This window comes from Brienomyrus brachyistius, unplaced genomic scaffold (assembly GCF_023856365.1).
Source record: "Brienomyrus brachyistius isolate T26 unplaced genomic scaffold, BBRACH_0.4 scaffold27, whole genome shotgun sequence".
Lineage (NCBI taxonomy): Eukaryota > Metazoa > Chordata > Actinopteri > Osteoglossiformes > Mormyridae > Brienomyrus > Brienomyrus brachyistius.
In genome coordinates this window covers 2,575,763-2,603,740 of record NW_026042306.1, presented here as the reverse complement: position 1 = coordinate 2,603,740, position 27,978 = coordinate 2,575,763, and the positions used below count along the sequence as shown (strand labels likewise).

The following is a 27,978-nucleotide window of genomic DNA, read 5'->3' as shown; positions in this document are numbered from 1 at the left end:
AGGGAATTTTGTACAGACATGAATGTGTGCATGGTTTATATTTGCGATGGTTTTGAGGCTAATTAAATGTCATATGTTTGTGCTTGTGTCTTTGTTGTGCGTGCTACAGAATGTAAATGTGTCACATCACTATATCATTGATTTTGCGATATGACACTTAATCATGTAAAAATTTATACCGGTATTTTCATGGACGGTTTGATATGGCACAGCCCTCCTCAGGCCTGGCTCACAGTCTCCACTCTAATTCACATCTAATTCACATCCACACTAATCCACAGTGTTCACATCGGGTTGAGGTCAGAGCTGTGCAGGCCAGTCAAGTTTCTCCACACCAGACTCGCTCATCCATGTCCTTATGGACCTTGTTTTATGCACTGGTGCACAGTCATTTTGGAACAGGAACTGGCCATCTCCACACTATTCCCACAAAGTGGCTTTGAATGCTGTAGTACTTTTCACTGGAACTAAGGGGCCAAGCCCAACCCCTGAAAAACAACCCCACACCATAATCTCCCCTCCACCAAACTTTACACTTGGCACAGTGCAATCAGGCAAGTACTGTTCTGTCACCCGTCAAACCCTGACTTGTCCATCAGATGGCCAGGCAGAGAAACGTGATTCGTCACTCCAGAGAACACGTCTCCACTACTCAAGAATCCATTGGCGCCCTATTTTACATCACTGCATCGACGCTTTGCATTGCACTTGGTGATATGAGGTTTGAATGTAGCTGCTCAGTCATGGAAACCCATTCCATGAAGTTCTCTATGCACTGCTCTTAAGCTAATCTGAAGGCCACACGAAGTTTGGGGGTCTGTAGCTATTGACTCTACAGACAGTTACCAACATCTACACACTGTGTGCCTCAGCATGCGTTGTCCCCGCTCTGTGATTTTACGTGGCCTGCCACTTGGCTGAGTTGCTGTTGATCCCAGTTGCTTACACTTTGGTATAATACCACTAACAGTTGACCGTGGAATATTTAGTAGCAAGGAAATTTCACGAATGGACTTATTGCACAGGTGGCATCCTATCATGGTACCGCGCTTGACTTCACTGAGCTCCTGAGAGTGAACCATTCTTTCACAAATGTTTGTACAAGCAGTCTGCATGCCTAGGTGCTTGATTTTATACACCTGTGGCTATGGAAGTGATTAGAACACCTGAATTCAATTAATTGGAGGGGTGTCCCAATACTTTTGGCAATATAGTGTAGGTCATTACCTGTGGCATGTCAGACACCCTCGGAGTAGTTGAATTTGACCTTGTCATCCGTCCTCTTGACCTTGGTTGTCATGGTAATGCCCTGTATTAAAAGGGGTAATGAGTTTGTTTTGAAAAAAAAAATGTGTCAGGTGCCCCTGGTCTCTCTCAGATTGCCTCAAAAGAACATTGAGGTTGTATCCTGATGAGATTCTAAAGTAAATAAGCTGGCAGCTTGACATGAAACAATGATATGTCCATAGAACAAAACCTTGCATGAGGGTGAGCAGGTTTACTGTAAGTCACGTGCAGGTTAGTTGAAAGCTGTGTTCGCATGCAGCGAACAGTAACTATACCTTAATGCCCAAACACGGAAATCATGTGGAACGAACTACAGTGTTGACCATATTAGGTGACCCTTTATCTTAAATGCACCTTTATAATGCTTTTATAATGCATATATAAAACATTCATAAACAGTATGTAAGTATACCTTAACATCGTAACATTCCTTAACAGCTTTAATATACAGTGGTGCCTGCGGTTCACGAACGCTGTGGTCTACGAACAATTTAGTTCACGACCAAAAATTTCGTGGAAAAAAAATGCATTGGTCCCAGTATGCCCCGCCTGAAATCCTAAAAAGAAGGGTCACAACAGGCAACCAACCAGCACCAAACCCAAACACACAGACCCCGAACTTAAAGATGCACATACACGTGAGGATCGGAGCGGGTATACACAAGACACGGGTAAACACACGCGCGACAATAGGGAAAGGCAACCATTAACAACAACAATACAAGGGGTTTAATGACTGTTAATAAAGAGCGTGATTGCCCCAGCAAGCAAATCTCCATGTCTCCTGCGATGCCTCGGTTCGCCCGTCCCCACACTATATCGTGTTTTTCTTTGAAGTTTTTACTATAAAAACCAGAAAATTAATTAACCAAATATTATTTGGTAGGCTTGTGAACGAATTATTCGAATTTCAGTGCTTTCTTATGGGGAAAATTGCCTTGGTTCGCGTACAAATTGGTTCACGACCACTTTCCTGGAATGGATTGTGTTCGTGAACCGCAGGCACCAGTGTACATTATCATTTCATGATTATGATTATAATGTTTGTTATTGTCATACAATGTTTGTTTTTCATGTATGTTAAAGCTGTTAAAGTATGTTAGGATGTTAATGTATAGTTAAATGCTGCTTATAAATGTTCTGTGAATGCATTATGAAGGTGCAATGTCATATTTTTAGGCTTGTGTTGTTGTGTGTGCTGTGGAACGTAGATGCTTAGTGGCACAATATCCCACGATATGACATTTCATTACATAAAAATTTATACCAGTATTATGGATAGTATGATGGCACAGCCCTAGTGCATATTGCAAATTTCATGTATTTTTAACTATTTCTTTTTTGTTGAAATAAAATGACCAGGAACAGCTTAGTTATGCCTTTCCTTTCATTTGTGGCTCATGACCATTATCTTGTTGCCCTTCTACCTATCCACCTGCTACTTTTTGTACCATATAGTCTTTATTTTTCCAGGTAACATGCTGGAAAAAGAGCAGCATTTACTGTCCTGCTCACAACTTTATAAGATGACATGAGAAGAAAAGGAATCCTGCCATCTGATTTGTCCTTGAGAATCACATGCTTCTCCAGGCTTCCTTGCTGTTGGCTAACATTGTCAGGCCTGATTCCCGCAGAACAGCACATTTCACAATTACTGGGGAGCACTCTCACCCTCCCTTATTACTTAATCAGGCTTACATCTGCTACTGCACTGAGTTTCTTGATGGGCTGTGAGGATGAAGATTACATGATGTCTCCTTCAACGTGCCAACTGGCAATTATAAAATAAGATCCCAGAAGCGGTTTGATGTTTTTTGCTGATGCAGTGCATTATGGGTTGGGCCACATTTTTGCTTCCCAGATAAGATTTTGCTACACAGTGGGTTTGGTGGGTTTACTCTTGTGAATGTGTCTGGGCCTGACACTCTCTTCCTTCCAGTGTAGTAAGTAACAAAAACATTACAGTACATTAGACTGGCTGCACATGTGATCCAGTTTTTTCACATATTCATATTACATGTTAGAAAATTACAAATCAGTAAAAATGGTGATCTCTTTAATGAGATATTGATACCAGGGACGTGATCCCTAGCCCCCTTGGTGCTGGGTTTTCATGACGTGTGCTTGTAGGCTGTTTGCCTACAGCGTTTGGTGAGTATGTCACCTTCCAGCTCTGATCAGCCTCTCTGCTTTGCCACCCGTCCTCCTTCCCCCAGCTGCCTCTGCGTGCTCCGATCACTCTGCAGCTGCTATAAGCTTCCCGGAGCATTATCTCCATATCCTGCCACTTCTGCCTAGAGGTACTATTAACCACACTACAGCTCTGAGTCCCATCCACCGTCCATCGCTGGGGGGTCCAGCCTGCTGTGGCTTTTTAAAGAAGGAATCAAGCAGTGGCTGTAAGACCATCTTCTAACATTTTTGTTAATAGATGGATTTGTCCAAACCAATGTGTTTTTTATAAAGCAGGGTCTGTCATTCCCTGGAGTAACTGGGTATAAAAGCCTTGCTCAGGGCCCCAACAGTGACATCACTCTGCCAACCCTGGGCTTCTGATCATAAGCACAGCATTCTAACACACTGAACCACACACCTCGTACTACAAGCAAAACATCTCAGCCTTACCCACAGTTTAATTCCTTAATGGTATCGCTGTTTTTTTTTTTTTTTAACCACAGTAATTTGGGTGAAGTGTGTGAGGGCACTCCCCGCTTTTCTGCAGTAGGTTAGTGCTGATTTGGGACATGGCTAGAGAGCAGAGGGGTGGGGGGGTTCTGTGGGTCTACAGCAGCTTTTTCTTACATTGCCTTCTCATGGAGGGACGGCACCGCTACTACTATGATGTGTGAGGTGGCTTAAATTTGACTTTTATGTAAAAGGTTAAGGAATGTTTCCCTTCAGATGTGTGGAGATGTGTCGGTAACGCTTCACATTAACTTCAACTTCATAATGCATCTGTAGAACATTCATAAGTAGCATACAAGTATACCTTACCATCCTAAATACTTTAACATATATAATGTTTATTTATGTATATTAAAGCTGTTAAAGTATGTTAGGATGTTAAGGTATGCTTTTACATGCTGCTTATGAATGTTATATGAATGTATAATTCAGGTGCAGTTAATATAAAGCATGGCCGATGTACCAAGCACCTATGATGCTTATATCTAAAGGCTACCGCGTACTGCACTGTCTTCTCAAAGCCGGAGGAGGCCTCTGCCCAGCCTTCGCAACCATGTGACCTTGACACGCTTCCTCGTTTCTGCAAGCCGTAGCATGTGCTCTTCATCCCGGGGGACGTAACCCTTTTCCCCATTTATAGACCTCCCATCCTTCAGCTCTCAAAGTCCTGCCCTCCATCGCCAGGCTGCCTGCTGACCTCATTCGTCAAACACGGGCGTCAACCGAAAGTCAGCATGTGGTACTCAGCTGGTCTCACACTATGTGGCTGTGGGATAAGGACGGGATTGCAGGAATTCACCCCCCCCCCCCCCCAGTATGTGCTCATGGATAGTACAAAGGGCTCATGGTAGATAAATGGATGAGGTGAATTATTCTCCCAAAATCTGTGGGCTCTGTTGCCATGGATACTGTTATCTACTATAAGTGAACCTGCATACCTGATCTCATTTTGCACACACCAGTACACACCTGCATCCACTAAGTCCTGCAAGTTTTCCTACCATACTTGGAGAGCGGAGAATTGTCCCCCAGCATTTTCCTTCCTTCCTAGAGGTGTTTATCTAACCACAACATTTTTTTCCTGTTTTATTGACATTCTGATTGGCTAGTTTGGTCATGTAAATATACGCATCTATAACAATACTTCTTCCTTTAATTAGCAGATATTATTGTTGATGTCCAATGAAAATCTTCGATTGCCCTCCAAGCCAAGCCAATGTTGTGCCTGGCTGGCTACATTTGAGCAATGCTAGCTTGACAAACTTTGATTTGGAAGATGGGAATAATGGGAGTGAAGCTGTGTACTCAGGTGAGGAGGATTGTGGACAGTAACGGGGCCCCTTATGTGCCTGAGTTGCCCCTTTCTGTTAGTGGTATCTCAGTTTTTTCCTGCTGTGGTAGCCTGAGCGATAGACATTATCAGCTATCACACACATTCGGATGGATCTCATTGGGAACAAGCATCTTTGCTCAACCGTGAGGCAGGAACATTAATGAGATTCCTTAATTACAGTTAAATGATAATTACTGTTTATTTAGCAAATACCCAAATCCAAAGCAATGTTCAATTGAAAGGAGGGTCAGTTAGTTCCTGGAGAAATTCAGAGTTCAGAGGGCCCAACAGTAAAACCGCTCTGCCAACTCTGGGATTTGAACAAGCAACCTTCTGGGCTCAGGTATTGGGTCCCAACCTCCTAATCTGCACGCTACCCCTGCGATCAAGGGGTCAAGCCTGAAAGAAAAGCATGAACAGAAATGTGGCTCTGTACATCTGTTGTCTTTTCAGGTGGTATCACTTCACAGAGTGGCAGTGCCAGCCAGCTCTGCACACGGGTTAGCTGTTCTCCAATCTGTGACTCAGGCAACTCCCACAATGCATCATCCTCACAGTGGCTGCCATGGCCACGGTACTGAGTGCTCGCAGATGTTCTGAGGGACACATTTTGGTCGAGAAATGCAACTCGAGGGTTCCGTCACTTGAGTACTTGTCAGATTCCCAGCAGCCTTTTAAACTTGTGTTCCCGTTCCACAGATGACATTAACAGCCGCTCTCCCCCACGGACCCAGGAGGTCGTCATCAACGGTCAAACTGTGAAGCTGAAGTACTGCTTCACCTGCAAGATCTTCAGGCCGCCAAGAGTCTCTCACTGCAGCCTCTGTGACAACTGTGTGGGTGAGCGTCTGTCTGTCTGTCTTTATGTGCGCGTGTGTGTGGGTGAGCATCTGTCTGTCTGTCTTTGTGTGCGCGTGTGTGTGTGTGGGTGAGCATCTGTCTGTGTGTCTGTCTGTCTTTGTGTGCGCGTGTGTGGGTGAGCATCTGTCTGTCTGTCTTTGTGTGCGCGTGTGTGTGTGTGGGTGATCATCTGTCTGTCTGTCTGTCTTTGTGTGCGCGTGTGTGTGTGGGTGATCATCTGTCTGTGTGTCTGTCTGTCTTTGTGTGCGCGTGTGTGTGTGTGGGTGATCATCTGTCTGTGTGTCTGTCTGTCTTTGTGTGCGCGTGTGTGTGTGTGGGTGAGCATCTGTCTCTGTCTGCTTGTTTTCCTGTATCTCTCAGTGCATCTGTCTGTCTGTGTATGTCTGCATGTCTGTTTGTCTCTTCCTGTTTGTACCTGTTTGTGTGTCTCTGCATGTCTCTGCCTGTCTGTGTCTGTCAGGCTTCATGTTATTCCTGAATGTTCTCCACTGATCTCATGCTGTCCCACCAGACTCTGCTCTCACCTGATGCTCTTGCTCTGTCTCCCCCTGTGCAGAGAGGTTCGACCACCACTGCCCTTGGGTGGGTAACTGTGTGGGCAAGAGGAACTACCGCTTCTTCTACCTCTTCATCCTCTCGCTGTCCTTCCTCACGATCTTCATCTTCGCCTTCGTCATCACGCACATTGTCCTCAGTGAGTAGCAGCATCAGGAACAGTGGTCAGATGTATCCACTGGATACATGAACAGCTGTGATGTTATAGTAACATTAAAGCAGGGCTCTAGTTGGACACTATCATACATGACATAAACCTTCCTGTGAATTTCCTGAACCAAAACTTTTTTTATTGGTCAACAGTCTTTAAGCAGTTCTGACTGGATAATTTGTAGGGGGTTAGTAAGGGTCCCCCCATACACATAGTTCAATGACAGCCTTGCATAAAGTGATAATTTAATTTTGTCTGACTCTCAATTCATTAATAAGTTATTAGTCTGTCTGAGTCTCATTGATAAGACATACTATAGGTAATTGGGGGATCGTGTTAGGCTACAACGTGACTGATTCCAAGGATGGATGCTTTTAATGTAGAGACAAGAAGCATGAGTTATGGGATAGATGTGTAAAGAGGAGAGGATGGAGTAGGGGAGGAGAGAATGGAGTAGGGAAGGAGGAGATGAAATGGTGGAGTAATGGAGGAGACGGTACAGTAAGGGATGAGGGGATGGAATAAGGGAGGAGGGGAGGGAGTAGGGGAGAAGATGGAGTGGGAGAGTAGGAGACGAAATGTTGGAGTAGGGAAGGAAACAGTACAGTAAGGGAAGACAGGATGGAATAAAGAAGTAGGGGAGAAGAGGATGGAGTGGGGGGAAGAATGGGTGAAGGAGGGGATGATGTAGGGGATGAGAGAGTGGAATAGGTGATGAAGTAAGGTAGGAGAGGGTGGAGTAGGAGATGGAATTGGGGAGGAGAGGGTGGAGTAAAGGAGGAGAAGGTGTAGTGGGGGTGGAGTAAGGAATGGGGTAGAGTAGGGGAAGAGAGGGTGGTATGGAATGGGGGAGGAGAGGGTGGAGGAAGGGGATGAAAAGGTGGAGGAAGGGATGAGTAGGGTTGGAGGGGATGAAGGGGGGGTGGAGCTGGGGATATGAGGGTAAAGTAGGGCATGTAAGGGGTCCTTTACTGGTTCTGTGGTATTGCTTCTGGCAGGGCTGAAATGTGAGAGGCTGTTGTCGACCAAGCTGCTGCAGGGATTGCGTGAATCATGCTGACACTTTACCCCTGATTTACAAAGATCAGGGTTGCCAGATGTGCCCTGTGCACTTTCAGCAGGCAGCAAGACACGTGGGGGACACGGCAAGCTCAACTTCATTTTTTGCATGTTTCTCATGCAGGGTCCAGTCAGACTGGCTTCCTCAGCGCTCTCAAAGATAGCCCTGCCAGATATCCATCCAGTAAGAGGCGGCATGTCAGCTTGTGTCCGTGTGTAACACCCTCTGCGCATCAGGCCCGACCAGCCTGCCTCCCCGGGCACACAGTCCAGCTCCCATTTCCTTTATTACATCCACCCCACTCCTGTGTTCATCACTGCATTTGACAGTTCGTTTCTGCATAGTTTATTACTACAGTTATTTATAGTAAACAAGTCTCTTGACAGCAGTACGGGAATATTACTTCTGCTGACTAATTATATAAAAGCTCTTTTTGTTTAGCAAAGTCAGTGACATTGTGAAAACAGGGATTATGGTGGTCATTAAACCATTAACAGCCACACAAAATAGTCTTTTATGAATAACATAAAGTAATAATTAGTGCACAACAAGCTGATTTTACACCCATACAGCCTTTGCCCTATACTGTTGACATACAGTACATTATTCCCTTGTGATATATACGCCTGTGACTAAGGGCTCTCTCTGGTGGACACATGGGGGCACTGTAAGTTCCAGGGTGCTCTATAATTAGGGTTGGCAGCTCTCTATGAATATCAGCCCGCCGGTATGTTTCTGCGTCTGTCTGTGAGAGAAGGACCTCAGCTGCCCCCCTCAGCCTCTCCTACATCTGGACCACTAACAGCTTCACAGCATTAGCAACGATTACAGAGATGAGTAGGCACTGGCTGAAGTTTTCTATAATTTACAAATTAATATATTAGTGTATTGCCTTACTGGATAATTGCTAGGGTTTTTTTAAGCTGTTTGGGGAGTCTTTGGTTTGTTCATGCTGAGATACCTTTCCTGTCCGCTCAGAAGGCCTCTGGGAGACTCTTTCATAACATCTCCCACTATTACTCTGGCTTAGTCACGGCTGATGGAGTTCATGCTGATTCAGAGGTGGATCTGCGAGTTATTGGGGGGTTGGTGGATGAGCTCGGTGTGTGTCTCTGTGTGTCTGTGTGCACGCGCACATTTTTTTATCAACATCCTACATCAAGCATGCCTGTGATCTTGTTCCGGCGATGGCCACCAGCTCCTTAACCACTCTGATACTGTGCTAGAGGTGGTCGTCTGCTTCTTCTCTGTGTGGTCCATCGTGGGCCTCTCTGGGTTCCACACCTACCTGATTGGCTCCAACCAGACCACTAATGAAGATGTGAGTACCGCAATGCCTCCATCCTGCTGCACACTGGCGCTTTTCACAAATGACTCCTGGTAATTAAACCCCTGTGACTCTTCTGCAGATCAAGGGTTTGTGGTCATCCAAGAGAGGGAAGGGCAACTACAACCCCTACAGTTACAGCAGTGTCATCACCAACTGCTGCGCCGCACTTTGCGGGCCTCTTCCACCCAGGTGCGGTCACTGTGGCTCCAGACAGGATTTCAGAAGGGGTGGAGCTTGCTGGTTGAGGGGGTGTGGCTTAAAGAACCAAATCACAAGTGTTACTCTGTTAGGTCACCTGTACTTATGTGTGTATTATTTGCATGTATATCCTTCTGTACCCAGTCTGATTGACCGACGTGGCTTCATCCAGCCAGACACTCCGCAGACTGCGATCCAGTCCAATGGAACCACAGCCTACGTGGCATCCCAGCCTCAAGCCCACATGGTAGGGAGTCTCTCTATGTCTGGGCCCTCCATGGCTACTGGCTTGTGCTTTTGGGTTAACTTGAGGAAATTGTGCTTAGCACTCCGCAGTGGATCAGGTCCTGAGTTCCCCAGTCATTTAACTGCCCAGGTTGTCTTCTTTTGATTTCTTCGCCAACTGAACCTGTCTTGCACCACTGTACTCAGCATTGATCTAAACCTTCTCACCAGCCCAAAAACACAATCAGTCTTAGTTGAACTGTACCATAGTATGCAGCACACCTGAAGGTATATGTGTGAGGGTCGTGTGTGCTTTTGTGCAGTTGTGTTTTGGAAAGTTCTGTGGTCTCACTGCGTGCTGTTTGTGATGAAGCTGATGATCTTCTCTTCTTTTTCTTTCTTTTGCATCCCTCTTTGTTGCCTGTGTCTTTGGCCTCATGGCCATTTTCCCATGACTCCCGTCTGCCCCTTTGTGTCCCCCATTCACGCTCATGCTCACAACTCTCTACCTTCTCTGCACTCGTCCTTGAATCCTCACTTTAGTGTGACCAAGATCAGTGCATTCAGGGCACTAAATTCGTTTTCCAGGCTGCCACCACACCCCTTCTGCACAGCGACCCCATATCTTTGGGCTCTGTGCAGCCCCTCCTGGGTAAGATCCCGCTTGGGGTAGCCTGTTCGACCCTGAGCTACCCAGCTCAGCATGCTGCCACTGCTTCCATGCCCAGCCGACCGTGGGAGGGGCAGGCGTTGCCCCACCGGGACCCGGAGCAGGAGGCGAACCGCCAGCTTTACCCCAAGGCTCCTGGCCTGGGTGCATATGGTCCTGCTTCCCAGGACTCCCTGCACCAGGACTCAGTCCGAGGCCTGGTCAAACTGAGCTCCGTCTGACCTCCGACGTCACTCCTTCTGCTCTCCACAGGAAGTGACCTCTGACAGCTGCTTCCATAGCTCCTTATGGCCCCCCTATTTATTCGTGCTGCCAACAGTAGTGTCAGCAAAGCCCCCCACATTAAGACTGCTTGGCCAAACAGAGAATGGATACCTGGATCCTCTCTGAGCACTTTAGACCCTCATAATTAGACATCCGCCCCCCCTCCCCCAAAGTCTGTGGAGGAAGACGGTAACTCAGGAATGGGAATGAGGATATCATTTCTACTGCCAACACCCAAAAGACGCTCCACCTCAAACTGCCAGTCTTGATGATTTCTTTCCCACTTTCACAAATGAAAACTGACTGTTCCTTTTCGTTATAAAAATGGTCCCTGTTGTTCATTGATTATCAGTCTCTGCCTTTTTCTGAATAAATTCCTACAGACTTTCATCATTTAAATCAACAGCAAAAATCTATCTATCTGATGTTTGTATGTCGTTGCTTTGCTAAACGATATTATGCAAGTTTTCCATCAGGTAATTTCTTACTGTATGCAATAAATTGATAAAATAACCTTTAATGTGTCATTTGAAGATGCATTTAAAACTTCAGGTCTCCTACATAGAAAGGCATTGTAATGTTAAGAGATTGTTGCTGAATACACTCGGAACCCTTATAAAACAGGTGATTCCTGTCAGGGTGCTTTTTCTCTTCGGAAACCTGCATCTGCAGTGTCTAGTAACAGCTGCAATCTCCCCCAACCTGAGGAAACATACATTTGTTGGTTTCTCGCTAACATCATGGCAACTCGTGGTGCTCCTAAAAATGATTGAGCTTCCTGCATGTGAAATTTGTTTATAAGATTGTTTGGGAGATTTATAAGAATGCTTTTGTATGTTAGTAAAAGCACTCAGAGATATTTTAGCCCTAACGATGGGTCTCTATCACCCTCTGGTGGTGAGAACATAGAAGTGTTAGAGTCCCATTATGGAACCATCTCCAGGTCACAGCTGACAGATTTCACTAGATCAAAACTTTAGAACAGACTATGCTGGCATTTGCTGAGTATTGGCTTTGAATGGCTTATTGGAACATGTAATTCTGACTGACTAGTGTAAATGTCAATCATTCCAGTGTTAACATTCTGAAATCAAATGGCAGATAATTTTGATGAGGCCAGGACACAGGGAATTGAGTTCTGTTGTGTATGGGGCTATATAGCCGCAGGTCAGTTGAAGTGCTCTGACTGACTCCTGTCCACAAGTCACAGACTTGAAGGGTGTTTGCAGTCACCGTCAAATCCCCTTTTTTTATTATCCCATTTTTTGTTGTATCATGTGGACAGCCAGGTTGAGCATCTGTAGGATGTATTGGACCGAGAAGTCTAATCAACAGCGAATGAATTTTCTCCCATGTGTGCCACAGTAGCCCTTCTCTGGGTTCATACCTGGGATAGCCTTTGTTGACATCCCACATCGAGTCCTGGCAGCACAGGCCCAGCATCCTGTAGGAGTTTGTGGCTTTTCTATCGTTGTACCTCTCTCAGTAAATGGCTGACCTCAAACACCCCACAAGCCTTGCTGCTTTGGAGATGCTCTGACCCAGTTGTTTGGCCAGAATGGTTTGGCTGTTGTCAGTCACTCAGATCTGCATCCTTTCCCATTTCTTCTGCATTTTAAATGTCCAATACTAGTATCATATTTACCATCTAACATATCACAAACCTTGACATGCAATGTTTTTCAAGACGGCTTCATATCGGGGTGATCATAATGTTTTGGTTCATCGGTGTATATTGCTGATGAAATATGTCAAAGTGGTGCCAGCCAAGATAAATCTCTGTGCCCACCCATTTACCCAGTGAGGAGATACAAATGTATGATGTTCGAGGCAAACAGGAACTCTTGCTTATCAGTTTATTCAGAAGCTCAAACAGTAGTCATATATACATGTTCCTATAATAAAGCATGATGCAAACCTTAGGCAATATTGCTGCATAATACAGGTTGGAGAGCTACTATTTAGCTGACAAATTTCAACTCAGTGTACTGGGAAACAATGCAATGGGGCAGAACAAAAGTTTCATTAGAAAAGCCTTTTTTTAAAAAAAGGAGACGAGAACTACAGCAGCACAATTTCCCAGCAAGCTTTGCTGTCAGCAAGTTTGGTGACATAAACCAAGGTGGAAGCTTGCATAGAGGTTGCTGACTCACTATATATTCAGTGTCCCTGATTGAATTAAATCTGTTCTTATGGCTTCAGTCAAACTAAATACTGCTAGATGTGTGGTGAACATGGACGAGCAGCTCAATGTCAATCAGCCTGGTTCCGCTCTCCTTGGCAGGTGATTGCTGCTTGATCATCAGTGAAACATTCCAATCAGTGATCATCCCAATGTGCTGCCCCATCTAAGCAGGTCCCAGTACACCAAAGTGCAGTGCCCTCTACCGCTGCCACCCTAAGTATCACAGTGATAAAATCACACATTTCATATACTTTTACCATTGTGCTTTTTTAAACTTCCGTTGATATCTTCAGAGATTACAAATTGCCACATGGTATTAGAAATGGGGGTATGAATCTGACATTCATCCTAAATTGTCGGATTGCTGGAATCTATGGAATTACTTCCATAGAACATGCTGAACTTAGATGGTGTGTATGTGGCAGGTGGAAAAGGAATATCTACCAAATGATTTTCCTGAGATACCTCAGACGCTAATAGACTAAACATTACATGACCAGCGTAATCCAGCCTTCCCCCTAGTGCTAATATGCCTGTTATCTTATAAGCAATAACCATGTTTTTGAATATTTTTACCTGCCGCAATTGTAAAAATATATTTTTACTGATTTATGATTTTAATAATTATTTTAATCTGAGTTTTAATTAAAAGAAGGGATTAAAACTGCATGTTTGGTTTGGGCCCACAATCAGTGTCTTGGTTTAAGATGTTAAAGTGAAGGACAGCTCAACCAAATCCATGAGTCAGATGAGGAATGTATGTATGGGAAGGTACCAGCCTCCTGAGGTTAGGGGTCGAGGTGCTGCCCGTCATGCTCAGGCAGCAGGGCACCACAGCTTGACGTCAAGGAGCTGCAGGTCGCCCACGATTTCCAGCTCGTCAATACGGTTCACATCTTGGACCCGGTGCTTGTAATCCAGCACGTGCTCGCCGTTAACAGCTACTTTGAAGAGATGGGCCTCACACCGTACAATTATCTGCAGGGAAGAGGTATAGACTGATCAGTTAGGGGGTATGAATCAGCCCAAAGTGAGAGAAAGCAGCCGGGGCGATGGCGAGCTGGGTAGGGAGGATGAACACAGGATCTCTGTGTTTTCAGAATTTTTTTGTAACCAATTAGACTTAACTGGGTTTTATTTAAAAAGTTGGGGTGATTTGGTTATTAACTGCAACAAGAAAGAAAATAACTGATTCACAACTACAACATTCTTTCCCTTAATCGATGAAGGTGCAGAAGTAAAGCTAAATTTAGTTAAAGTTGGCAGCCAGTACCTCAAAGTACTTCCCAGGGTGGAAGGGGAAGGGGATGGGCAGGGTATTCTCCTCAGGGCCCCAGCACTCGCCCAGGAAGGAGTTGCGCACAAAGACTCCCGCCTTGATGCGAGGGTTCAGGTGCAGGGCAATGTCCTTGGTGTCACTGATGCGCAGGTTCACGGTGAAGCTGCAGGATGCAGGTGCACACAAACAAACGTGCTCAGCTCACTCCAGAAATCAGCTTCTCTTGTCCATTACTTTGAATCCAGTTTGCCACATGACAGATTCTGTCTTACAGACACAACAGGCCCCTCAGAAAAATCACCAGCACCTGCGATCAATGTGTGGAATTATGGCACATCAGACAGCATTGTCCAGTCTAATCTACCCAAGAGACAGCAAAATCAGTGTGGTGGAGTTGGCTTTACAGGATGCGTTAAGAGGCTTGTGTCATCCCCATTATAACCTTCGGAAGTGGTATGCGAGCTGAATTAAATGCACTGGGGCTCTTCATAAGAACGAGACTGGGGCAAGGCCACAGTGACATAGTGGCTCTACTGCCACCATGCAGAATACTGTTGTTATGCTGCATTCTCCATCCATCCATTTTCCAAACCGCTTATCCTACTGGGTCGTGGGGGGTCCGAAGCCTATCCCGGAAGCAATGGGCACGAGGCAGGGAACAACCCAGGATGGGGGGCCAGCCCATCGCAGGGCACACTCACACACCATTCACTCACACAGTCCACACACGCACTCCTACGGGCAATTTAGCAAGTCCAATTAGCCTAAGCATGTCTTTAGATTGTGGGGGGGAAACCGGAGTACCTGAAGGAAACCCCACGACGACATGGGGAGAACATGCAAACTCCGCACACGTGACCCAGACTCGAACCCGGGTCCCAGAGGTGTGAGGCAACAGTGCTAACCACTGCACCACCATGCCGCCCCTACTGCATTCTCAGAAGTCGAAATTTCCAAGTTCCTACTTGGAAATTTCAACACGAACAACCCTTGAATTTAGAGTTCCAACTCAGAAGACGGAGGAACCTCTGCAGCCCCAACCTCAGAATTCAAGATGATTGCAACCTTCATCAACAGAAGTGAAAGCTGTAGCTATAAACTGTTTATTAGCACTTCTGTCTTATTTGTGGCTCATTAAATTGGTCGTACACACCGCTATCTGTGGATATGTTGCTACGGTGTTAGTATGCACAAAATACCACGTATTGTGTTGTTATCATTTGGTATTGCTAACAATGGGAACAAATGAGCCTAGCTAGAACTGGGGTCTGTTTCAGAAAGCAGGATTTCTTGACTAACAGCATAACTTGTTGGATTTAAGGTAGTCTGGGTTAAATGTAAGTGAACAAAGATAAAGGGCATTTAAACTAGCGTACCTTAAATCTAGCAAGATTTCCAGCTGAGCAAGGAACCCTGCTTTTGGAAAGAGGTCCCTGGTATTGCTAAATGGCTCTCTGATTTCTTGTACTGGAACTCCGGTCATTCCCAGCTCCGACATCTGGCCTCCCAGGTAAACGAAACGCAGCAATAGAAAGCAATTACCTGTGTGGGTAGAGGCTGATCTGCCCTTTCACTGTAAGCGTGTTCCCAGTGTCCAGTCCTCTCAGCAGTCGGCCAATATATGGGAGGCTCTGTAATACAGTCACAAGAGAAACAAAGACCATGACCATCCCGAGCCACATGCACATTCAAGCACTAAATTCATCTCTGCCGATCTGTGAAACAGAATCCAGGTGACTAACAGCATCTAGGCGTTAACAACAAAATGTTAATTACAGTATGTTTTATGATGTGTGAAGAACTAATTTCAATTTGACATAAGTAATTAGAAATGTTCTAATTGGCTTTAGATCTTAATGTTTAACCCTCTTATTAGGTGTTTCTAATTAAAAAGGTTCCTAATAATGGCAAACCTGAGTAATTAAACCATTTATCTGTGCAAAGTGTATTCTGACCTTGTGTCATATGATGATACTGCTGAATGAGGGGCTATTTTACAGTGCACTTAGACCATAATTTCGCATAACTTCTTTAAAATAACATTTATGAAATTAAGTTTCATCACTGCATACATGACAGCTGTTACTTAAGGTACCAATCCATCCAACCATCTTTTAACCACTTAAATTTCTGGGCAGAAAATAAAAACAAACTCACCAAGTCACCAGACTCTGAAAGTATTGCCTGTGTACAGGAGAAAATGGGTAATAATTAGGTTTTCATCACTGGAAACATCTCATTTTTAACAAGCAACTAGGCATGTTGGCACACAAAGGAAAATGCTGACTGCTTGATGTGGAATGCTACCTATCCCAGGAAACACTTACCCATGCTCAAAGCCTGTTAAATGTACAACACAGATTGTTTCTTGTTATACACACAAGAACAAGCCTGATTCTCAGACTGAATTAAAAGATAAAAATCCAAGCTAAATTCCAGTGATGAGGGTAAAATTCTGAGTTATTAAAGCTAATGTAGTCCAAGTGATTCAGAGGAGTGATGAGGCCACAGAATGAAAAGAATGACCTTACATTGGATTGTACTGCCTTGGTCACCAGACTAGATGGAGGATTTAGGGTTGGGCTCTGAAAATGGAAGCAAGACACTGACCCAGTGACCAGCAGAAGCACAGTGCTCACAGGAATGCACATGTACACACACACGCATGCACTCACAGGACAAGACTTGGTGAACTCATGAATTGAACTTGAAAACTTTGAAAAATCAGATGTTTACAACTTTTCGAAAAAGATAAGTAACATAGCACAATTATCAGGATATATCAATCAAATCTAAAAATATATGTAGAGCAAACATTGTACATGTGGTTATGTGATGATTACTAAAATACAACACTGGACATTTGGCAAATATGGCAAGGTAAGGCTTAGTTGAGTTACTCACTGAGGCTGGGATGAATCCAATCGCTTGCAGTTTGACCTTCCCAAATACCCCTATAGTATCCACCTTATCTAGATCTAGCCGATGTTTGTACTCCAGCAAATGGCCACCATTCACTGCCACCTAACATGAAGATTGAAGAATGAAATAGATCAGGGTAAACACAGGTACAGGAAAAGTTCTTGTGTACGGCAATGTTGGGGCTGACTGGAAAAACACTGAATTGTAACACATTTCTTACACTTACTTTAATCCTTTCATACACACAATAATGATTATTCTGCTGCAATGTCACTACCAGATAAAGTTGGATATTCAATACAGTACAAGAGTTTGTGAAGTAAGCAATGGCAGAACAAGTAGACAGCCTCCTAAAGCATGCTGTATTGTGTAATGCTTTTCTTTGATATTTTGCTGCTAGTTTTAGTTTTATTTTAACAGAATAGTGCCATTACTTATAATTATAATTTTTAATTTTCTATACTGATTTTGTGTCATTCGCTTGAGCGTGCCGGTTATTTGAGTGCTAGGATGAGAACTTTTATGAAAAAGGTGATTAAGTTTAAAAAAATCAGCTACACCTTTTCAATGAGAAGGGAATGCCAGTGAAAAGCCCTATAATAAACTGAAGTAAATGATATAGTGCAGTGTTAGTGTAGCGAAAGCTATAACCTTGGGTTCCTTTAAATCAGAGCTAAAAAAGAATTTAACAACTCTGACCTATTAGTTCAGTTCTCCCCAAACGAGCTTGATGGGCCGAATGGTCTCCTCTCGTTTGTAAATTTCCTGTGTTCTTATGTTCTTAATATTAACCTAGTGCTTCACTGCAGATTTTCATCCATCCACAAAGCAATTTCAAGGAGTGAAATCAGCAGTTTCTTAACAACCGTTCAATGTAAAAGAAGATACGCAAGAAATGCAGTACTACTTCCATCTAAGATGGGGAATCTGCTCTTCCAATAATTCAGAGGAGTACCCTTGCTGTGTTGTTAAATCATATCCTTGTTTCATATGACGAAAAAGTTTTTGATTACAAAACTTACCTTGAACATTACCTTCTGCACCAGGATGATGATTTCAAATGCTGCCCCCTGCTGAAACGGCATCTGATAGTGGATCTCCTCCTTTCCCCAGCGTTCCTGGTGCAGGGAGTTGCACACTATGTATGGAGATCTCTTGAATCGCGGATTGAAGTGGAAGGCTATGTCGGCACGAGGCTTGGTGCTGCTCCCACATGACAAGTCCACCTGAAACCTGGACAAATACATGCACGCACGCACTATAATGAACAGGCAAAACTTGACAACAATATAATTTAATAAAAAAAATATTGTTGAAAACAGTAATCTATATCAGTTTCACTATTAATAGTAAAAACAGTAGTAATGCAACTACAGTTAGTAATAAGTATCAATTACAGTTTGGAATAGGTTTTTTGAATGGATATCTAAAAGGTAGTAAGCAGGCCTGAAGTAGCCAAACAGGAGTCACAGGAGAATTCCCAGTGGGCCGCATAGCTGTTGTTTCGGTAAGAAACAAAAAAATCTGACAAGTTTAAAATTCTGCAACAATGCATAAACATTGATCCGCGAAATTTCTCACACACATATTTGTATTCATATCTTTGTGGGAAACGTGCATTCATTTCTAACATAATACCAACAATGACAACCTTAACCCTAACCCATGTTATCAATCGAAATAAAATTTTTTTTTTTAGTTTTTTGATGTGTGTTTTTCAAAAATACATTCCATGCTCCATCAACATTACTTCCAAAGTGATGTGTGTATTCAACAAACACAAGCATTCTCATGTATTTTATAGTTTATTATACAGTATTATACATGAGCACAAATGTCCAAGCCTTATGTTTAAAACCAAGCCAAGACCATGACAAAAGGCTTAGTGACAAAGAAAAGACTGAGACCATTTCTCTAGATCAGATGGATCACAATTTGTGTGAGATTTTCTGACCCCATAAAATTTCAGGAAAAAGCAGTAACAGAGCAGTCTAAAAGACTTCAAATGACTTATAATAAACAGATATTATGATTCTGTAGAGATTTCATAACTGGTGTTTACCAATCGACTTCAGCAGTGAGGTCACCTTTTGAAGGTGTGGTACCTTCTGATTGGAAGCACGCCTTCATAACGCCTATTTTTAAAAAAGGGGATAGAAGTAATTTGTCTAACTATAGGCCAATCAGTCTAACTTGTATAACTGGTAAAGTTATGGAGGCTATAATCAAAGAGAAAATGGTAGATTACCTGGACTCTAATAACATTTTGCGGGATAGCCAGCATGGATTTAGGAGAGGTAGATCCTGTTTAACAAATCTGTTGGAGTTTTTTGAGGAAGCTACTCAGGAAGTTGATGATAAGAAGGCCTATGATGTCATCTACTTAGATTTCCAAAAGGCTTTTGATGTTGTCCCCCACAAGAGGCTCCTACTTAAACTCAAAGCGACAGGTATTTTAGGTACCGTAGCGACCTGGATTGATAACTGGTTAACAGATAGGAAACAGCGAGTAGTTATAAGAGGCACAATGTCAAAGTGGGCTTGCGTTCATAGTGGGGTACCGCAGGGTTCGATTTTAGGACCACTATTGTTCCTAATTTACATAAATGATATGGATACCAATATATACAGTAAACTGGTGAAATTTGCAGATGACACCAAGGTGGGTGGTGTAGCAGATACTGAATTAGTGGCTCAGCAGCTACAGCGGGATCTTGATTTAATTTGTGACTGGGCCGATACCTGGCAGATGAAATTTAACATCGATAAATGTAAGGTACTCCATCTAGGGAGCAGAAATATAAAGTACAGGTATTTCATGGGTGTCACTGAAATAAAGGTAGCTGATCATGAGAAAGACCTTGGTGTGTATGTTGATGCTTCCATGTCCCATTCTCGCCAGTGTGGGGAAGCAATAAAAAAGGCCAATAGGATGTTGGGGTATATCTCCAGGTGTGTGGAGTTTAAGTCAAGGGAGGTAATGCTAAGATTATACAATTCCTTGGTGAGACCTCACCTAGAATATTGTGTGCAGGTTTGGTCACCATATCTTAAAAAGGACATTGTGGCCTTAGAAAAGGTGCAGCGTAGGGCCACAAAAATGATTCCTGGTCTTAGAGGAATGTCATACGAGGAACGGTTACTTGAGCTAAATCTGTTCAGTCTCAAGCAAAGGAGACTGAGGGGGGACATGATCCAGGTATATAAGATTCTAACAGGTTTGGATGCTGTTCAAGCAAATAGTTACTTCAGCATTAGTTTAAATACACGAACTCGTGGCCATAGGTGGAAATTAGCGGGAGAACACTTCAAGCTGGATTTAAGGAAGCACTTCTTTACACAGCGTGTAGTCAGAGTATGGAATAGCCTTCCTGATAATGTAGTGCAAGCTGAATCCTTGGGTTCCTTTAAATCAGAGCTAGATAAGATTTTAACGACTCTGAGCTATTAGTTTAGTTCTCCCCAAGCGAGCTTGATGGGCCGAATGGCCTCCTCTCGTTTGTATAGTTCTGATGTTCTTATGTTCTTATGTCACACTTTGTGATAGCTGCCGTCAGATTTTTGGACCCCATATAATTCCAGGAAAAGGCAGTGATATAGCAATGAAAAAGACTTCTGGTGATTTAACGTGAACATAAATTATAATCTTGGAAAGAATTCATTACTGGGATGTACAGGTCAGCTCTGGCAAAGGGGTGACTTTTTCTGACATCTGATGTCAGATTTTGTCTCCCCAGTGTGACTTGTGAAAAAGCAAACAATCATTCAAATGTGCTGTCTTTTCAGCATGCTTACACCCTTCTAATGTTGTCTTCTTATATCGAGCATTCCTAATTGTGAAAGTAAATGTACATCACATAACTGACTAAATAAACAGCACCCTAAGTATCAGAATGCATAAGGAAAGAATAAATATCATGTCGTCTTAAAACATTTATTTGAAATCTGCATTCTTACATGAATATATCCTTTGTCGGTATAGTTATATTTAGCTTGCATGCATCCCCTTTGAAATAAATATAAAATAAAATAAAAGCAAGCAATCGTGGTAAATAGTCGCCGTTTTGCAGCTCAGAAATGCGCACTCTTTTAGCCACCTCTGTAATTTGCGAATGCTGATTTCTAACATGCAGAAGAGTTATTTCCAATCATAGCTCAATAGACAACACAAAGAAACACAAATAAAAGGACAGATCAGAAAGTGGAAAAGCTGCCGTGAAAAAGTTAAAATAATTGCGATAAGTAAATGAAATTTAACATAATTACGGTATGCACAATGAGCTGAGGACTCGTGCACGTGAACACGATCCTTGCGTTCATTCCCAGTAACATGTAAGACGGCGCCCCTGTAGTTACACATTACAACGTTCACAAACACAAGTAATAGCTTGCTATTCTTAATCACTTTCTCAAACTATTAATGTTAGAAATAGGCCAAGCAGGCGGGGCTAAAAAGTCATACTGCTTGAACAATTCAACATGCTATTTATTACTTTTTTCTTCTTGAAATGTCCGTGATATATTTATAGGAATAATTGAACTGAAGACAAAATGGGCTGGTCTTTGATATAAAACTCCTGAGCTAGTCCCACTTCGATACTGGTAGTAAGCAATACGCGTAAGCATTAATGTACTGCAAAATGTCAGACATTTTAGCCAAGTATTGCTTGACATAATGAAAAATAGCCGTGATGGTCTTTAAGAAGGTGACGGTCCGTTGGATGTGAATGCCTATTGACTTGGGAATTAGACTGTAATCAGCCCAAAATTTAAATGAGAATTTTCGTCCAAAATGGACATTCAGATTATCAGTGCGGTTTACAGTCGCGGTCGCGTAGAGGATACCATACCTGTCTGCATCGCTCAGCACAGTGCCTTGAATCAGCACCATCTCTCCAGGCCGCAACCCGCCGAGGATGGTGCCAGCGAAAGGGACAGTCTGAGAGATACAAACAGGACGTCAATAGGAGATGTTGACCCAGGTCAAAATGTAAAGCCGCGCAAACAGAAGATCAGATAGAGATTATCGCTTAAAATAGCTACGATCACGTTTCAATTACAGAAAAATAAACGTTTAACAGCCCTGTTAAAGTCTAGCAAGCAACGACGACTCATCAAGAGTGTGCATCTGTCACATAACTGAACATATCATCTGACACAGAAAACTTGCCCCGATATCAACTTGTAAGTGATACTTGTAAGTATCTGGATGATAGTTATACCGTTTTCAATTTACCTAGCTGGCTAAATGATGGCGGTTTTAACTTCAGTGTTTCCATATGAGGTAAACGAAAACTGAGAAGTCAATGTCAGACAGTTTCTTGTGGATCTGACCTGCCAAACCTTCTTGGTCGCGAAATGGCCGCAATAGAGTTTATAAGACATATATAAGACCTATAATACTATATTATAAAACCATCACAACACCTACCGCACAAATACACCGCCGTACTCTTTACTCTTCAGAATGTCTACAAACACTAATAATGTCATAGAACCGAAACATTTCATGCTCGTGTTTTCTTACATAAATATATAAAAATTAAACAAGGGCATTTGTTTGGAGTAGGGAGCACCTAACACGTCAAAGCGCGGCATAGCAAACAAATTGGTAACAATTCTAAAACACCGGAAATACAGTATTCACGAGTAAAATGTGTTTCCGCCGCAAACTACTAAAAATCATTAAGGATAATTAATATTTGCTGCTAGCTAACCGCGAGGTCATCTATCAGAAAGATCGTATTTACAAATAACGTTCAGGTGCAACTCGGTCCTTACCGGATTTAAAAAGGTTTGCTTAGGGTTTGCAACAGACATATTACTTGATACCCAGTGTACGAATGAAAGGTATGGAATTCCTGTTGAGAATGCAGTCGAAAGCAAGCTCCTGTCTTTTTATTAAATGCCTATTCGGATTTTACTTTCGCTTCCGTGTTAGTGACGTAAGGCGGGCTGCAGCCAATCACATGCATTCTCACATGACCATACTCAGAACGTGCGCGCCCACGTAGCATGTAGAACTGCACAGGAGACAAGCGCATACGAGTTCTACGTCTGGTTATCCCAGGGCTAAACTATGGAAGTATTTTAAAACACAGCATCTTAAACGGTAATATCTCACCACCCATTTCACTTAACTGTCAGTCAAAATACCAGCCCATAAAAGTAAATCATGACAAATCCAGTTTTTGACGAAGTTTTATTTTGGACAACTAAATAATTTATGCTCACCAACCTTAACAGAATGTCACACATATATAGACACACATAGAAAAAAAGTGTTGCATTAATTTTAATTACAATTCATTACAAAAATAAAAAAGAAACCTTAAAAAAAAAAAAAACACTGCAATAAAGTGGATTGTGTGCACACCAAGTTGTCAGCTGCACCCGATTCCAGCTGCACAGGGTGCAAGTCACTTTGGGATCAGACCAGAACACAGCAGGGTGGTTGGGAGGGTGAACATGGGGCCCAGCCAAATGCCACATCCCCTTCCCTTCAAGTGTTAATGCATGGAGTCTGTGTGTGGGGATGCTGAACTCCTCAGAAGTCTGCATCCAGGCGGAATGTGTTATCAGTTGGCCCAGACATGACTCCCATTCGCTGGTACTCGCCAACCCTCTTCTCAAAGAAGTTTGTCTTTCCCTCCAGAGAAATGTTCTCCATAAAATCAAAGGGGTTCTCCGCCTTGTAGATCTGAACACAGAAATCTTAGTTAGTAAACTTGGTATAATTGCATATTGTGAAATATTGCCCACCAGCACCATATGCTTAACCAGGAAATCCCATTTTCAGACAACACGGGTTGAAATATAGAATTACCTTGCTAAAGCCTAGTTCAAGCATCAATCTGTCAGCAACAAACTCGATGTACTGTGTCATGAGGGTGCAATTCATGCCAATCAGATTCACCGGGAGAGCCTTTGTGAGGAACTCCTAAAGCGGAGAGAGGAAATCAGTAGTTCCTTCCTTTAATTTCAAAACAAATACATGGGAAAAATCTCCACAAGGCCACAGCAGTAAACTCACCTGCTCAATTTCAACAGCGTCTGTGATAATCTGTTTAACCTTTTCTTTGGAAGGCTTGTTCACCAAGTGCTTGAACATCAGGCAAGCAAAGTCACAATGAAGACCCTTTAAAAAAAAAAAAAAAACACGCTTATCAAGCCCTAACTCATGATAGCATAATACATGAGGACACAAACATTAACTAGTCCAGCCATGACCAGGTCAATGAAAATGATTAGTAATTTGCAATGGCAGTGGAAAGTGGCTGAAAGTTTGTGTGAGACAAGCAGTGGACCAGATACATCCTGAAGAAGTGTTCCAGACCCACCTCATCCCTGCTGATCAGCTCATTGGAGAATGTGAGGCCAGGCATTAGACCCCTCTTCTTCAACCAAAAGATGGCAGCAAAAGACCCAGAGAAGAAGATTCCTTCCACAGCAGCGAATGCCACTACACGTTCCCCTGGAAGAGAAGAACTCTTCAGCACCCATGGAGTAAAGGCCAAAACAAAGCCTGAAAGAATGCTACTGGGACACCAGCTTACCATACTGAGCATCCCTGTTTCCAATCCAGTTCAGAGCCCAGTCCGCCTTCTTCTTCACACAAGGCATTGTCTCAATTGCATTAAAGAGGTACTCCCTATATGAATGGGAACAGAAGGTCACACTGATAGCAAAGAACCAACACCCATGAAATCATTAGCAAACACCTGTGCTCCCTGTGATATACCCCACCTAGTACACAATGCTAAAACAAACACTTCTGCTTCGGCTCAGACTGTGGTGTTTATCATGCTGCTGCCCCGTTAAGAGGACCACACGCCCACTAAAACTGAGGAACGGCAACACCCAGCTCCCATCATCAGCTGAGGTACGTACCCCTGCACCAATCATCATCGCCAGGAAATGAATGCATGCAAGTGTAATATACAGACCATAGATCATACATGCATACCGCACAGCACTGGTGCAGTACCAGACTGACCTTTCAGCGGGATCCTTGATGTATGTGTCAATGAGCAGGCTGTACATTTCTGAATGAATGTTCTCCATGGCAATTTGAAAACCGTAGAAACAACGAGCTTCAGTCACCTGGACTTCCTGGCTGAAGCGTTCCACCTAAGAACCCAATTTGAAAGGATACAGTTTATTTAAAATGGAAATGTGCAAACAGACATGTGAATAAAGACGTGTATGAGTACACATCTTACCAAATTCTCATTTACGATGCCATCACTGGCAGCAAAGAATGCCAGAACGTGAGAGATGAAGTATCTCTCGTCATCTTTTAGGGATTCCCAGTGTTGCAAGTCTTTGGAGAGGTCAACCTAGAAACAAACCAAAAAAAAAACCCATCTAGTTTCAGAACTGACAGATCTACAGGGTTCAGAAAGAGCAGCCAGAAAGCTACAACCCATAGACTCCTAACCCAGACAGCACCACACCTCCTCTGCAGTCCAGAAAGAAGCCTCTGCCTTCTTGTACATCTGCCAGATGTCGTGATATTGGATGGGGAAAATGACAAATCGACGGGGATTCTCTCTTAGCAGCGGCTCATCCTCGACGCCTGGTTTCCTGGCCGTTCCAGGCTTCATCTACGGATGGGAAAACAGGAGAAAAAAAAGTCGATCATGATACCGGACTATACCTCATACCCAGTCACAAAATGACAAACATGTGCCGGTCTACAGTAGGAAGGTTGTGACTCCTCCCCCCGCGGCGTCCCCTTTCACCCCACCCCTAAATATCAGCGCACGTCCCATTAAGGGCATGGCTGACCGCCAAGATTCGGCGCCAAAGAGGTATAAAGGATTCCAAAAATCCTTTCTAGAATGGTACCCAGAACGTTTTAATCTCGACAATTATAAACAAACAAGATTTAATCGGGTTTACTTACCTCTGTATCGAATATCTTTCGCGCGGTCTTGGATGCCAGAACTCGGGTAGCATTTAAGCTTGGGGGCTGAAAAACAGAAACATTTAATATTTGACTGGGTAGGTCGTTATATTACACATATGTTATGCTTTGTTATTTGAATTTGTGTAGTAAGTTTTACGAATCATAAGCATGAGATGCAAAAAAGCTAATGAACACAAAAGAGAGAAACTGAAGCTTACAACAAAAGTTATAACTCACCGTGTTTTCTTTGTCAGTCAGGTAAACACGGTCCATTTTGGTAATGATGGAATTTTCGCTTTTGCTTGAAAGAGGGCTGCGAGCAGACATTTTAGAGATTAGAGAAACTGTACCTAATTACAACTTAAAAACGTATTGCAATAAAACCCAACAACTTTAAGCTGAACTAAAATGAAATAAATAGTAAAAAGGTAATTATTAACTTCAAATTAACTTTTAAAATATACACTAAAATAAACGATGTCCTCCCAAGAGTTGCTTCCAGTAAAATGTAATAGCTTGCGTTTCAGCTGCTCTATTTATTCAAGTCTTGGCGCTCGATTCTGATAACCAATAGATTTGGTCGAGCATGTAATTGTGAAAAAAATACAGCCAATCGGGGTGCGCGTTTAGTTTCATTACGTCACGTCCGATTGCGGGAATTTCAAACGCGCCAAGAAACTAACCGGGAAGGAAAGGCGCGTTTTAGATATTATGTATTGTAATGAAATGAAAAAAATATATATATTTATATATATAATACATAAGAACTCATGTTTCAACAATAGGTACACTATCTTTATTATACGTATTTTGTAATGGAACATTTGCCAGCTTATTCTACTATTTTTCTACTATCTTAAAAGTATTTGTTTAATTTAATATACTGTATCGGTCGTAGTAATGTCATTTTAAGTGGGGTGCAACTCCATGCGTTAGTTGCATGACATTTTAGAATGGAGATAGTAAATGTAGTTTATATAGCCACTGTTCCTAGTATTCCCGCCATTCTGTAAAAGCTTTTCCACTTATATAGCTGGTGATTCTGAAAGTGTTTTTTGTTACCAATGCAAACTATAAGCTGAACATCAACAACTGGAAAAAGAGTCACTGAGTACAGGGTTGCCAACCCTTACGCATTTGGCGAGATTCATGCTTTCAGACGCAAGAAACCTTACGGAAAATCTATATTATTCCATTATAAACCTAAAATTAGCCACATCAGAAGTGTTGTGTTATTTTGCAAACCCCACGGACTATTTACAATGCAATAAAGCTGTTATATGCATATACGATTGTGGTGTGCAGACTTGTCTCGAATTGAAAATCTCACTTTAGCCAGCTGCCCAAAGTTGGCAACCTTGTAAAAAAGTAGGCTACATATTTTTTTATGCAAGTACTTAGTATACTAAAGGATAAACATGCTTGCGTAGTAGTAATATATCATTGTAGATGGTTAAACTAATCCGGGGCAGTAATCACATTTACGAAGTTTTAACTATTATACATTTAATTCAATTTAATTATACGACAATTTCTTTGAATAGCGAAATCAACATGACAAAAAAATGCAGAACTAAACCATTTATACACATCAATATAAAATAAAACTGTTCATAATTAAATCATTATTATGACAATAAAGTTGCAACAGATAGCACCCTATAGCACATTTTAGTTGGCTACCTTGAAAATGACATGGTAAGTCTTTGTTGAGTGCATGGCATTTCAGTCATGACATTTAAACCCGCCGTATTTCAACAAAAGGTGTAACCAACTGTAACGCGTATACCAACAAGAGTTGACGATGTGCAAAAAATATCTTATCATACAATTATGTCGCCCCCTCTCGGCGAGTAGACTAGCGCGCAACCTTTAAAACATGCCTTTTTATTCCTAGTTCGTGTAACTTGCTCCGTAGCACTTGACATAGAAGCCAGTTGAGACGGTTACAGTCACCGGTTGTACTTGAAGGGAAGCAACGTCGGAAACTATAACATGCACATGATTTCTTGCAGATTTGACCAGATTCATGTATTGTGCTGAACCAGAATTACTCGCATCC

At 42.7% G+C, this 27,978-nt stretch overlaps 3 protein-coding genes and 1 non-coding gene across 13 annotated transcripts in view; 1 reads left to right on the top strand and 3 right to left on the bottom strand.

Moving 5' to 3' along the window:
* Positions 1 to 11,132, top strand: part of LOC125720956 (palmitoyltransferase ZDHHC14-like) — a 29,602-nt gene extending 18,470 nt beyond the window's left edge. For 6 of the 10 annotated variants that reach the window (XM_048996875.1, XM_048996869.1, XM_048996867.1 and 3 more), the window contains 7 exons: positions 6,005 to 6,145; positions 6,723 to 6,860; positions 8,056 to 8,115; positions 9,159 to 9,253; positions 9,342 to 9,451; positions 9,605 to 9,707; positions 10,229 to 10,750. In XM_048996875.1, coding sequence (XP_048852832.1) covers positions 6,005 to 6,145; positions 6,723 to 6,860; positions 8,056 to 8,115; positions 9,159 to 9,253; positions 9,342 to 9,451; positions 9,605 to 9,707; positions 10,229 to 10,576 — 995 coding nt within the window. In that variant the 3' untranslated portion in view covers positions 10,577 to 10,750. Of the gene's footprint in view, positions 1 to 6,004; positions 6,146 to 6,722; positions 6,861 to 8,055; positions 8,116 to 9,150; positions 9,254 to 9,341; positions 9,452 to 9,604; positions 9,708 to 10,228 lie in introns of all 10 variants that reach the window. The other 4 variants (XM_048996874.1, XM_048996872.1, XM_048996870.1 and 1 more) reach the window with 4 other exon arrangements.
* A 1,329-nt stretch (positions 11,133 to 12,461) lies between these two features.
* LOC125720961 (galectin-8-like) lies at positions 12,462 to 22,951 on the bottom strand. Its single transcript, XM_048996881.1, has 9 exons — positions 22,787 to 22,951; positions 21,856 to 21,944; positions 18,028 to 18,238; positions 16,988 to 17,107; positions 16,615 to 16,668; positions 16,241 to 16,267; positions 15,626 to 15,714; positions 14,078 to 14,246; positions 12,462 to 13,782 (listed from the first exon to the last, which is right to left on the bottom strand). Exons 1-9 carry the CDS (start codon positions 22,823 to 22,825, stop codon positions 13,621 to 13,623), a joined length of 960 nt encoding a protein of 319 aa, XP_048852838.1. The 5' UTR covers positions 22,826 to 22,951; the 3' UTR covers positions 12,462 to 13,620.
* A 239-nt stretch (positions 22,952 to 23,190) lies between these two features.
* On the bottom strand, positions 23,191 to 26,439 carry LOC125720960 (ribonucleoside-diphosphate reductase subunit M2). Its single transcript, XM_048996879.1, has 10 exons — positions 26,154 to 26,439; positions 25,914 to 25,979; positions 25,462 to 25,611; positions 25,228 to 25,344; positions 25,002 to 25,135; positions 24,562 to 24,656; positions 24,346 to 24,479; positions 24,039 to 24,143; positions 23,832 to 23,945; positions 23,191 to 23,705 (listed from the first exon to the last, which is right to left on the bottom strand). Exons 1-10 carry the CDS (start codon positions 26,241 to 26,243, stop codon positions 23,553 to 23,555), a joined length of 1,158 nt encoding a protein of 385 aa, XP_048852836.1. The 5' UTR covers positions 26,244 to 26,439; the 3' UTR covers positions 23,191 to 23,552.
* On the bottom strand, positions 24,785 to 24,919 carry LOC125721074 (small nucleolar RNA SNORD94). The gene has a single exon (XR_007385683.1). It is a non-coding gene; the product is annotated as a small nucleolar RNA SNORD94 (small nucleolar RNA).
* Positions 26,440 to 27,978: the final 1,539 nt, after the last annotated feature.